Raw genomic sequence first — 12,263 nt, 5'->3', positions numbered from 1 at the left:
ACTTTGGTCGTGTGGTTTCTGCAGTGCCCGGGCCTTGCTGACGGAACCAGGGCCCAGGCCCAGCTGCCCTGGCAGGGACTGGGTGGCCTGTGGTGTTTCACAGGTGCCCAGGGAGCAGTGGGCTGGGCACCTCCAGGACCATCCTCTCAGGGATGCGGGGCAAGTTTCGGGCATGGCCGCTTTGCTTCAGTCAAATGCAGACCAATAAAACTGCACTATTTGTTTTGACCCCGTGGGTCCCCATCCCCACTGGCTTTCCAGAGCCTACGCTCTCTGTGGGCCCCGCCGGAGTCCTTGAAAAGATGGATTTGGGCAGAATTTCTCCGTGATGGGGCACAACAGCCTGGACGGGGCGGGGTCGTGTGGGCAGGGCGGCTGGGTGCCCTGGACGAGGCCAGACTGGTCGTGAGGGGCGCTCACTACACCCACTGGCCCCCAGGAGCCTGCGCCCGTGCTTCTCTCCATCTCTCCCACAGGTCCAAAGATGCGTCCACCATCACGAAATCCATCCAGACAGCCATGGAGCTTCGAGCCAAGTTCCCCGGGATGGTGGCGGGGTTTGACCTGGTAATGGGCCCAGCCCAAAGCCCTCCGGGAAGAGCTGGGTGGCCGGCACCACTGAGACCCTCCCTCGGGGCCTGGGGGGGGGGGAAGGGAGAGCAGAAAAGTTCAGAAAAAGGCTAGAAAGGGAAGCTCCAGAACAAGGAAGGGCCAGGATGAGGGGCTGCCCCCCACTCCCCGGCCTCTGCCCTGCTCTGGCCTCAGTGCCCACGACACATCGCTCTTCAAGCTGCAGCCCAGGGCTGGGGTGTCTGGAAGGAGACATGGGCCTGGGCCTGAGCGTACCGTCCAGGATCCAAAAGCGGCCCCGCCCCCTTCATCCCAGCTGTTTCCAAAGCCCCCTCACCCCCCACCCCAAATAACAGCCAGGCCACACTTCCAGGTGACAACTCCGTAATCTCACTCAGAAGCTACGTTAATCTAACTGGCCAAAGGCACCCCGACCCCTCTTCCAGAATGTGCACATTCCACTCGAGACTGCGCTGAAGCCCTTACTTTCAGACCCGCCAGGGCCCCGGGAGCGGATCTCAAGGAATTGTTTTCTTTGGACCAGGGTGTCCTCCTGGGGTCCTCGGGGGCTGCTCAGGGGATCCGGCCTCTCCAACCCCTTTTCCCCTCTGTCTGCGGCGCCTCCCGACCGGTCCCTACAGGACTCAGGTGCACCAGTCCTCGAGGGAAGCCGGGCTGGTGTTGTTCAAAGGGTCGGCTGGGGTCTGCACTCCGTCCTGCTGCGCTGAGCGCCCAGCTTGTGTTATCACGAGGGTGTCAGCGCCCCTCCCCGCCTTCTCTCCCAAGGCTCTCTCACTCCCGGCCCTGGGGGTGGGGCCCCCTTTGAAGAGCCAGACTTTGGTGCAATTGCGGTCGGGCTAATTACGGCTGAGGGACTCTGCTGGGAGCTGCCAGGCCCGGGGAGCCCAGGGGTCGAAGGCCACAATCCTCCCGACCCTGGTCTAGGGCTCAGGCTCTCCCGCCCTCTCTGTCTCTGTCTCTGTGCTCTCTGAGTCTCTCTCTCCCCCAACAAGGAGCTCGGGCTGGAGCGCAGGGCTGGGAAGGCCGTGTGCAGGACACCACGCAAAGGCTGGGAGGGTCGAGGTACAGCCTCTGAATAAGGGGGGAGTTCTTTCGGGGCAACACGCTCTCTTTTTCTTTCCCAGTCCTGCTACTGGTCCCTCTCAAAAGGCTGTGTGCCTGAGGCCTCAGCATTGCTGGCAGGTACAGGGCTGCAGGGCACACCAGCAAGGCCCCCCACTCTGTCCTGCAGGTGGGGCGAGAGGACACGGGCCACTCCCTGTATGACTACAAGGAGGTTTTGATGATTCCAGCCTCGCGGGGCATTAAGCTGCCTTACTTCTTCCACGCCGGAGAGACAGGTGAGCCTATGACCCCGTCGGGGACAGAGGGGGTGATGGGCAGGGGCCCTGGCCATCTCCGAGGGCACGGACGGGACACCGGGAAGTGGACTGACAGCCCCAAGGCGTCTGGCGGCACCTGTCCCTTTCACGTACATTATCACATCTGTCCTGAGAGCAACACCCGGAGAAGGAGGGACAGGGATACTGGGGCAGCTGCCCTTCACATGCGTTATTCACAGCTCTCAGCCGGTCCTGCCAGGAGGGCGCTTTTGCCCCCATTTACAGGTGAGGAGCCCAGGGCTCCAGCCAAGCACAGTAACCGGTCCCCGGTGAGGAGCTGGGACCTTTCTGATGATCTCCTTTTCATAAGGCGTGAACTGTGCTTTCGAGGTCGACTCCCCTGCAAAGGGGCGCCCCGGGAGGTGGTGGGAGAGGGACCCCCAGACCAGCGCCACGGCTGGGAGGTACTGTCCACACCCACCAGGCTGAAGGGGGGACCCCACCACACTCAGGCAGCCTGGCTGCCCTTGTTTCTGAAATGCCATCCGCCCAGCCATGTCTCTGCTCCTCAAAGCTCAGTCCACGGGCTCACTGGTCATTGCTCAGCCTCCAGACATTCCAGACCTTAAATAAAACACGTCGACCCTCAGCAGAAGCAGCACCAGGTCACAGCTGCGACATCAGATCCCAGGGAAGATCTGGGGGGCTTAGACCTGCTGCATCCCGACTGGCACCCCTCAGAGCACCTTGGGCTCCTGCCACCCAAGAAGCCCTAGGAGCCAAGGGCAGAGCCGTGGGAGCTGGGTTTTCATAGCCGGGCTTAAACCCTTGTGTCTCGTCATCTCTCAGAGGAAGGCTCCTGGGCACTGATCTCTCAGTTATGTATTATTTAGGCTGCCCCGGGTCGTAGATGTGGCACGCGAGCTCTTAGTTGCGACACGCGAGCTCTCAGTTGCGACACGCGAGCTCTTACTTGCGACACGCGGACTCTTAGTTTTGCCGTGCGGCACGCGGGATCTAGCTCCCTGACCAGGGATCGTGGAGTCTTAACCGCTGGACCACTAGGGAAGTCCCGCCAGGGAAATCCCGCGTTAATCTCTTTTTCCTGACATTATTTTCAAGTCCATTTAGATCCAAGCTGTTCTAGGAGATTTAAAGAATTGTTTGTGGGGGTGGGGAAGTGGAGATGGTGTGTGTAGGGGGGGGTGTTAGCCTTGAAGACCACGTGGTTTGGTTGGGAAAATCATACTCACCTCTGTGAAATCATCTCAATTCCAAGACGCATGGTCCTAGGAGAGGATTTTGCCAGGACTTGGGTATTTAACACCTTTAGTTAAAAAGAAAAAAATCTTTGAAAAGAAGTAGTAGTTAGGAAACTAGTGAAAATCTACCTGAAGCACATGCCCTCACCAGCAATGGGAACACGTGGGTTTCATTCCCAACAGAAAAGTGGAGTTTTCACCTTTCCCATGTGAATCAGTCAGGATGCTTTTCCAGGCATGGGGCCCTCACTCCTGGGTCTCACAATTAGGTCTTCTGTGATCTCCCACAATAAGCAACCTCTGCTTGCTTTCTGGGTCCGGGATTTCACCCCACTTGGCCACAGATATGAAGTCACAACCAGGCGTGACCAGAGAGGAGCTGTTTCCTCCAGGGCACCTCCTTGTACTGGGGGGAAGCTGCAGGAGTCCTCACCCGCACCCTCCCTCCCCAGGCTGGCAGAGTCCGAACTGCCATTCTCACCTCCAGCGAGGCCCTGCCAGTGGGAAGCCGCCTCGGGGTGGCTGGTTCCTGCCGGCTGCTGCCGTCCTGCCACGGGTTGTCCCAAGAGCTCTGTTACAGACAGAAATTAAAGTTCGTACAAATCATTAGAGTGACCGAGTCTGCAGCACATTGCTGTAGAGGATCCTACACATAAAATTCCCAGAAAACAGCTCTGGAAACAAACATAAAATGGAAAGAAAGAATATGGACGGTGGGTCAGGTAGACCAAGGCTTGAAACCCAGTTTTGCTGCTTCCTGCCTGAGGACCTTGCTTGAGTTTATAAAGCCTGTGTGGGTTTCAACTTCCTCAACTGTTACATACGCACATACACACGTACGTACCTATAGGCAGGCCGTACCTCTCTTCAGCATCGTCATAAGGAAAACGTGTGCGCGTGTGCGCTTTTGTGTTAATGGTCATTTCTCTTCCTTTTCCTGCTTGGGGAGTCTGGGCCTTTCACCTGCAGATTGTCTGTGGGTCCCATCCATCCTGCTGAAGACCCACCCCCTTTATTCCTAGACTGGCAGGGTACCTCTGCAGACAGAAACGTTCTGGATGCCCTGATACTGAACGCGACCAGGATTGGCCATGGGTTTGCTTTGAGCAAACACCCGGCCGTCTGGGCTGAGGCTTGGAAGAAGGACATCCCGGTCGAAGTCTGTCCCATCTCCAACCAGGTACGCAGGCTCCCTGGGGCCAGTGGAGGGCACTCTCCTCCCCCAGCCATGGCCAACCTTTCTCCTGCATAATCTCTCCGTTAACTCCCTTGGTTTCTCTGTCCCTCCACTCTCTCACTCCCGGTCGTGAAGTTATGTAGGAATGGACTTTGCCTAAACCATTCATAGTGATGAGGGGCCCCAGTGGGGCGGGACTGCGGGTGAAGCTATGGACGAAGCTAAAGGGGCCCGGGACGGACACGCAGGGGGTAGCGTGGGGTCCCACTGCCGGGCAGCTGCCTGGGGCTTTGTGCTTAGGGCAGCCGCTGCGAGCAGGACCAGGAGAGACCAGATGTTTGTGGAGAAGACGAGGACTCGCGGGAGGACCGGCTCTTCCTGCGTCAGGACCGCCCAGAGCCCCGATGCTCGGAACAGTGACGGGGACGGCAAGGCCCGGTTATACTCGCGGCCTCACCTTCCTCGTGACGGCTCTTCATGGATGCCCGGTTGTCTCTGCCTGGGCAGGTTCTGAAGCTGGTGTCTGACCTAAGAAACCACCCTGCAGCTGTGCTGATGGCCACCGGGTACCCCATGGTCATCAGCTCTGACGACCCCGCTACGTTTGGAGCCAAAGGCTTGTCCTATGATTTCTACGAGGCCTTCATGGGCATCGGGGGGATGACAGCCGACCTGAGGACCCTCAAACAGCTGGCCGTGAACTCCATCAGGTGAGCGTACCTGTTCTCCTCGGTCACCGCCTGTGTTGACCGCTCCGGGGTTTGGGCTGAGGCCCGGAGGTTTCCGTGCTCTTCTCCGCATCGTCTCCTATCCTGTGACTGCTCTCGGGCTGGGGACACGGTGCCCTGCCAGCATCCGAGGTCCCCTCCCGCCCCTCCCTAGGCTGACCCGGGCGCCCCGCCCCCGCAGGTACAGCGCCCTGTCGGAGCCGGAGAAGCAGTTTGCCATGGCAACCTGGGAGGAGAGGTGGCAGAAGTTTGTGGCCCAGCTGGCAAGGGGCCCCGAGTGAGGAGACGGCCGTCTGTCACCCGCTGCCTCTGCTTCCCTCCGCCCCGGCCTCGCCTTCTCTCCGCCGGTCTGGAACCCAAGGAAGTCACCTCCGTCTCTTTACCAGAACCGACCTGCGAAGGCCACCCTCAGCCTCCACCTTGCCCGAACTCTCAGAGCCCTCATCAGTGGACCCCACACACCTCGTGGAATGTCCTCCCTCGGCCTCGGTGACACAGCCCCTCCGGGTTCCTGCTTCCCTCCGGCCGCAGCTCCCGGGGGGGCCCCGTCCCCGAGCTCCTCTCGGCTGGTCTCGGGTGGGCATCCCTCAGCTCAGCCCTGCACTTTGGTCTCCGCTGCTTCCCTCCCCTTTTCTCTCTTCACTCCACACTCTTCTCCTGGGTGGTCTCGTCCACTCCTTCCCTTTAGAAACCGCCTACTTGATGATGATTCCCAAACCTGTGGGTGATTCCCAGTCAATACACTCGATGGCCCACAGGAGCCTCGGAGACCAGCTCCGAGCAACGCTCCCCTCCCAGGCGCCTCCGCGACTGGCATGTCCGTCCAGGCGGCGCGGAGGTCGTCAGAGGAGTTCTTGCTGCTCCTGTTCACCCAACCTCCCCACACCGCTGCTGCCTGCCCTGCGGCGGCTGTATGCGCTCTGGCCTGACTCGCAGCAGTCCCTAGCTGCTCTCTCTCTTCTCTTTGCCCTTTCCAGCTCGTTCTCCGGGAGCAATGGCTGTTTAAAGTTAAATTAGGGGCTTCCCTGGTGGCGCAGTTGCTAAGAATCCGCCTGCCAATGCAGGGGACACGGATTCGAGCCCTGGTCCGGGGAGATTCCACGTGCCGCGGAGCAACTAAACCCGTGCGCCACAACTACTGAGCCTGCGCTTTAGGCCCTGTGAGTCACAACTACTGAGCCCGTGAGCCACAACTACTGAAGCCCGCACGCCTAGAGCCCGTGCTCCACAGCAAGAGAAGCCACTGCAATGAGAAGCCCGCGCACCGCAACAAAGAGTAACCTCTGCTCGCCGCAACTAGAGAAAGCCCGTGCACAGCAACGAAGACCCAACACAGCCAAAAATAAATAAAATAAATAAACAAATTTATTTTTAAAAAAAGTTAAATTAAACCAGGGTCCTCCACTGTGACAAGTCTGTGCACTTAGGAAACTCCTGTCCCCACTGGGCACGTAGCACCCTGTGAGCCGGGGTCCCTCCCACTCCATCCCGCCCCGCACGGGACTCCAGCCTCGGTGTCCCGAGCTCTGCCAGCCCCAGGGCCCCCCTGGGTCTCTCTGCCGGGAATGCTGCTTCTCCCGCTTGTGTCTGACTCTTGTCACCCTCGGGCTTCATGTCCTTGTTTCAGAAAGGCTTCCCCCTCGGGGCTCCTTGCTCTTCCCTCCCACTCCACCGTGATGTGTAATGACCATGTATCTAGTTCTGCGGGGCCGCCCTCCCCCACGCCGTCGTCTCCCCGTGGACAGGCACGAATGACCGGTTCACGTCCACCGCGAGCCCGGAGCCCAGCCCGTGCCCAGTCAGCCCCCAGTAAACAGTGTGTTGCAAGAACGGACGTGCCGTGTTCGTGCTGAGCTGAGGTCGGGTCCCGGCTCCCAGCCTGGTCTCTGGGAGAAGGTAGGCGAGGAGCTGGCCCTGGCCTCACGTGGGCCCAGGCTGCGAAGGAGAACCGAAGAAGTCATTACAAGTGCCCTGTGGCTGCGGTGAAGCCCACCCTCTCCCTGGCTCCTGGCTCCTGGTGCTGGGACAGCCTTGCTGACTAGGGTGCTCAACCACAGGCTGGTGTCCAGAGGGAACCAGAGGCCCTTGAAGACCTTTTGATTCATGGCCTTAACCAATCCTAGCAGGGGGCACACGGGTCCCAACTGAGCTGACTTCCATTCAATGAATGGTGACAACGGAACTTAGCAGAACGGGCTTCGGTAGCCAGCTGCCACGGTCATGGGGGTCTCCCAGGGGTGTGGGGTCTCTGATTTGGGAAAACTAACCGGCTGTGGTGCCTTCGTGCCGGTTCAACAGGCAGAGTCCCCGCAGAGAAACAGAAACACCAGCAGAGCCAGACCGGGACTCGCCAGGAGGGAGGAGCCGTGGCCCCCGGTTCTGCGGCGGGCAGAGAACGTAGAACCTGTTTCACTCACTCCTCCTGTGACTTCCCAGAGGGGCCCTGACATACAGGTCTTCGGGGAAAACTTGTGTTAGTTGAATTCTTGTAAGCAAAACCTTGCTGCACCCGGGGGCGCGCTGTTTCTTTCAAGGAAATCGGTAGCAAAACCTGTTCACAAAACACCTTTTGTGATTTGAACCCCTGGAGTCTGTATCTATTTGTTTAGAGTGAGGTCTCCTTTGTCAGATGAAGGGTCTGGGCTGGAAAACCAGAGTCCCCATCGTCTGGCCCGCGATGGGTGCCCTGGCCTGGCCTCCCGGTCCTGGAGTTTTGCTTCCGTCCAGGACAGCTTGGGGTGGGGGGCGGTTCTGGAAGATCCAACTGAGGGAGTGCCGTTGGAGATGTGAATCATCCCCTTTCCCAGCAGTTTAGAAGTTGGGATCCAACCTCAGGGAAAACCGTGGAACATTTAATCTTATAATCTTGAAATAATGTGAAACTTCAGAAAAGTAGCAAGAATAGTACAAAGAACTCTAAACATAAATAAATAAACCATGTTTATCAGTTTCTTGTGTTTCTTTGTGCAAAATAAACAAATGCACATGTAAACTCTGTTTCCTCTTTCTGCGATGAAAGGCATGCGTTGCCCACCGTCCTGAGCAACTGAAAACATAAATGAGAAAGGTGATAATCAGAAGATCCTAGAATAACAGGAAGGAGAAACGACACTGACCTCTGATGAGAAACTAGCTTTAGGCAAGAGAGAATGTACATCCACTGAGGGTTAGTGTCTGAATCGAGACGATTACTCCCCTCGTGGCTGTTTTAGTTACCTAGTGCTGCACAGTAAATTATCCCAAAGTTTAGTGGCTTAAGAAAGCAATAAGACGTATTGTCTCTCACGGTTTCTGTGGGTCCGGGATTTGGGGTGGGCCCAGCTGGGCAGTTCTGTTTGCGGCAGTTCCGTCTCTCTCGTGAGTTGGAGGGGTGGGAGCGGCTGGGGGCTGGCCGGGACCTCCTTGTCTCCACACAGCCTCCCGCCTCAGCCAGGGGTCTCTGCACAGGCCCGGGTGGGCTTCCGCACAGCATGGCGGCCGAAGGCTTCAAGAGTACGTGTTCAGGGAACAAAGCAGAAGTTCTATTGCCTTTTCTGATATAACCTTGGAAGTCCCCTGGCATCACATCTGCCATACTCTTGGGCCATATCTCTCTAGGCTAAACCCTCCCGGTTTCAAGAGGAGGGGGAGAGCCCTTGCCTTCTGATGGAAGATGGTCAAGGTCACATAATAGGAAGGGCATGTAAGATGCCGTAGAAAATATCTGGAAGAGACAACCACCAAATGGTGGTTTTTCTGGTTCTGCCATTTCTTCCATATGTATGAGCTGCCATTCTGCCGTAAGAAGAACTTTCTCTGATCGATCGATTGGTTATCAGGTGCTGCCCGGAACTTCCTCAGGACGACCTGACTGTTTAATTTTTAAAGTTCACCAGAACAGGATTCTGCGACCCATCTCGGCCACCTTGTCCAGATCCCCAAATGTCCCTTTCCCCAGGTCAGGAGTTTGAAGCACTGATGTGAGCCGTGCCTCTTGCAAGACTGGACTCGTTGAGGTCTGGCTACGTGTAGATGCATCTATCGGCCGAAATTAAGTCAGCTTGCTAGATTATAAATACCACTTTCACATACATAATATATGCTACTTTAATTAGCAGTCATCCTAAAATAATGTAACCTTCTTTGTTCTTTCTTCTGCGTCCCGAAGCGTGGACGTCAGAGGTGTGGGATCTGGGATCACGGTGGGGACAGGCAGCGATGTCAGACGGGTTTTGCCCTGAGAAGCATCTGTAGTTCCCGATTCTCCCCGCCGACGGTGCGGCTGGGGCAGAGACGCTGGGTTCCACGGGGTCCAGGCTTTTCAGCCAATAGCCTCTTCCTCTTCCTCCTTCAGGGTGGCCAGGATCCAACCTCCCAAAGGGCCTTTCCTTGGGGACTGTCCGGAGACCGTATGTTAGGAGATGAGGTCTGCCCAGTCCAGCCAGACCTCCCAGAGGGGAAGAGGTGGGAGGACTGGAAGTTTTAGATTCACAGACTATCAGAGCGGGGAGAGGCCTAAAGATCATTTTATCTACCCTCTCTGAGGGACAGAGGGCTCAACTGGGGCCCAGAGAGGGTCAGTAACTCTCCCAGGTCACACAGCAGGTGATAGCAGTTTCCTGAGTCTTGCCTCAGTGGTCACCCTACAATACGGGGCTGTTTTCTCTCCTGTCAGGGGCCCATCACCCTGGTGGGCCTGGGTCAGTTCTCTGAGGGTGGGGTTCGCACTGCTCAACCCCTAACCCACACACGACAGCCGTTTCACCCCTGTTCTGGCTCCATGAGGCCGGGACGCATCAGCCCTCGGGGGACAGGCTGACCGCTCTCATGACCCCTGGCTTCCCTTGGCCTCGGCTTCCTGTGGCCCCGAACGAACGGATTCTTGCCCAGAGCCTTTGTCCAGGGTCCTCCGCCCCCGCCCCCGGGGACCTCCGTTTGGTGGGAAGTGCCCGGAGGAAGGAGTCTGAAAGCAAAGGCGATGCTTGCGGCCCGCACCTTCGGCACCTGCGGCACCTGTGGCGGCGGCAACTGCGGCGGGCGGCGCGCTGCTGACCCCTGGTGGCCACACACGGCAGCGCAGGTGCCGCCGCTCGCTCCCGGCGCCCTTTCCGCCTCAGACCCACAGGGGCAGGTGCGCTCGCTTTGAAAACACATCGGCCGGAATTCCACTTGCTCCTTCCCACGGTGACCAGACCTGGGGTCCGTTCCCCTGGCTCCGGCCGTCTCACTTGCACTACCTGCCTCCCCTGCTTTGCTTTTGCTCCCCATCTCCTCCGGGAGAAAGGCCCGCTCCTGCCATGGGCGTCCTGCCCTCTGGCCACATTTAGAGCTCGTAGAGGGACGGGAGGGCAGGGCCATCGACGTGTTTACATTTTGTTATAGTAAAATAAGAAGTTCGAATAGGTATGGAATCACATTTCAAAAATCAAAAAAACATGAAAAGGGAAATGTTGAAAGATTTATACCCACCTCTACTCCCCACGCCTCTTTCCCACCCCACCTATGTTTCCCACCATGTTTATCAGTTTCTTGTGTTTCTTTGTGCTAAATAAACAAATGCACATGTAAACTCTGTTTCCTCTTTCTGTGATGAAAGGCACGCGTTGTCCACCGTCCTGAGCTTTGCTTTTAGCTGAGGGTCTTTCCCCACCCTCTGTCTCACGGTTTCTCAGTGGGGACACACCAGAGCTTAATAAACAAGGCCCAGATAGCTGACACCTGGATTGTTTTCAAATATCTGTTATTATAAACTCTTGGGAATTCCCTGGTGCTCCGAGGGGTTAGGACTCCACGCTTCCACTGCAGGGGGCACAGATTCGATCCCTGGTTGGGGAACTAAGATCCTGCATACCTCATGGTGTGGCCAAAAAAACCCTAAAGCCAAAAACCAAACAAAGAAACCATACACAAACCCCCCCCCCCAAAAAAACCCACAAAAACTCTTGCAACGTAATAAGTACCTAATATATGCAATGACTGAATAGATGGCCAGGTGACAGAAGCCCTGAGGGCGCCTCCCTGGGTTTATACACACGCCCCTTCCTCCAAGGCACCAGCTCCAGGGAAGGCTCTAGGACGTTTGAAACAGTCATCTATGCAGCAGGGGGAAGCAGGTCTTGCTTTATAGGTCAAACACCCGGTCCAGGCAGATTAGAAGTAGAAATGAAAAAAGGAAAATATATGAACAACATTTTGAAGGAAAAAATAAGAAACCGGACATAATTTTCTGTAGATGAGGGACACCTGCAGTTCTGTCTGCTCAGAAGGGGGTTGGAGGCCGAGGGGTCAGCGCCTCAGTCTGCGACCTCCGGGAATGCCCTCTCTCTGACCCCCTCAGTCCTCCTTGCCCCAAACATCCTCTGACGCTGGGAGCCGTATCTGGGGCCCCAGACCTCTTCCAGAAAAGCCCACACTTCAACCCCAGTAACTCACCCAAGGCCAAATGCAACAAAGCCGCCAGGAGAAGAGGTGAATGGGTCAGAGCCTGGGAGGAGCGTGGCAGGGCCGTGAGCTCTGGTTCCACGTGGATTCCCGCCCCACAGACTGGGAGGCCCGTGGGAGGTGAGGGGTCAGATGGGGGTGCATCTGGGGAGGTCAGCACGGGAAAGAGAGAAGAATGCTGGTCCCTGAGGTCTGAGCGCCAGCCAGAGGTCTCTGCCACCGTGTGCAGCGCTCCGACCCTCGTCCACGGCTCACAGGGCTTCTGGGCTGATGGCCTCATTTTATCACAGGAGGTGCTGGGCCCGGTGTGCTCTTAGAGCCCTTTCTGGCTCTGACGGTCAGTTCTGTGCTCTGAAGGAGGTGTTACCACTGCAGGGAGAAAACTTGGTCCACGGGGAGGCGGTAGCGCCAATGGCTAGAGGGGAAGGAGGTACCAGCCTCTGAGTGAAAACCAGCCCTGAGTTCATCTCGGCAGGAAAGCCTCTGGTGAGGACCGGGGTGCAGCCGGGGCCTGAGACGAGAGGCCGGCCAGCTTCCCCAGGAGGAGAGCAGGCATTACCGCGCGCCATTTCAGCAGCACCTCTGCAGGCTCCGTCACTGCTCTTTTTTCTTTTCTTCTGTTTCTTCCAAGCCGTTTGTCCTGTAGAGCGCCCCCGTCCGGAGCTGAGGGCATCCCCTCGATGCCCCTGACCCGTCCCTCTGCCCTTTATTTCCTGTCAATTGGTGGTTGGACCTAAAGTCCTGGTGAGATGTCACTGATCCT

At 57.3% G+C, this 12,263-nt stretch overlaps 1 protein-coding gene and 1 long non-coding RNA gene across 4 annotated transcripts in view; one reads left to right on the top strand and one right to left on the bottom strand.

Annotated features, from left to right (window-relative positions):
- Positions 1-6,750, top strand: part of ADA2 (adenosine deaminase 2) — a 26,554-nt gene extending 19,804 nt beyond the window's left edge. For 2 of the 3 annotated variants that reach the window (XM_030834837.3, XM_060306645.2), the window contains 5 exons: positions 477-567; positions 1,823-1,931; positions 4,198-4,355; positions 4,860-5,062; positions 5,262-6,750. In XM_030834837.3, coding sequence (XP_030690697.2) covers positions 477-567; positions 1,823-1,931; positions 4,198-4,355; positions 4,860-5,062; positions 5,262-5,361 — 661 coding nt within the window. In that variant the 3' untranslated portion in view covers positions 5,362-6,750. Of the gene's footprint in view, positions 1-476; positions 568-1,822; positions 1,932-4,197; positions 4,356-4,652; positions 4,823-4,859; positions 5,063-5,261 lie in introns of those variants that run through there. The other variant, XM_030834836.3, reaches the window with a different exon arrangement.
- Positions 3,212-12,263, bottom strand: LOC132597987 (uncharacterized). The gene is made up of 3 exons (XR_009565571.1): positions 11,492-12,263; positions 3,657-3,746; positions 3,212-3,240 (listed from the first exon to the last, which is right to left on the bottom strand). It is a non-coding gene; the product is annotated as an uncharacterized lncRNA (long non-coding RNA).

This window comes from Globicephala melas, chromosome 10 (assembly GCF_963455315.2).
Source record: "Globicephala melas chromosome 10, mGloMel1.2, whole genome shotgun sequence".
NCBI lineage: Eukaryota > Metazoa > Chordata > Mammalia > Artiodactyla > Delphinidae > Globicephala > Globicephala melas.
The sequence above is the reverse complement of the archived record's forward strand: the minus strand, read 5'-3'. Positions and strand labels throughout refer to the sequence as shown.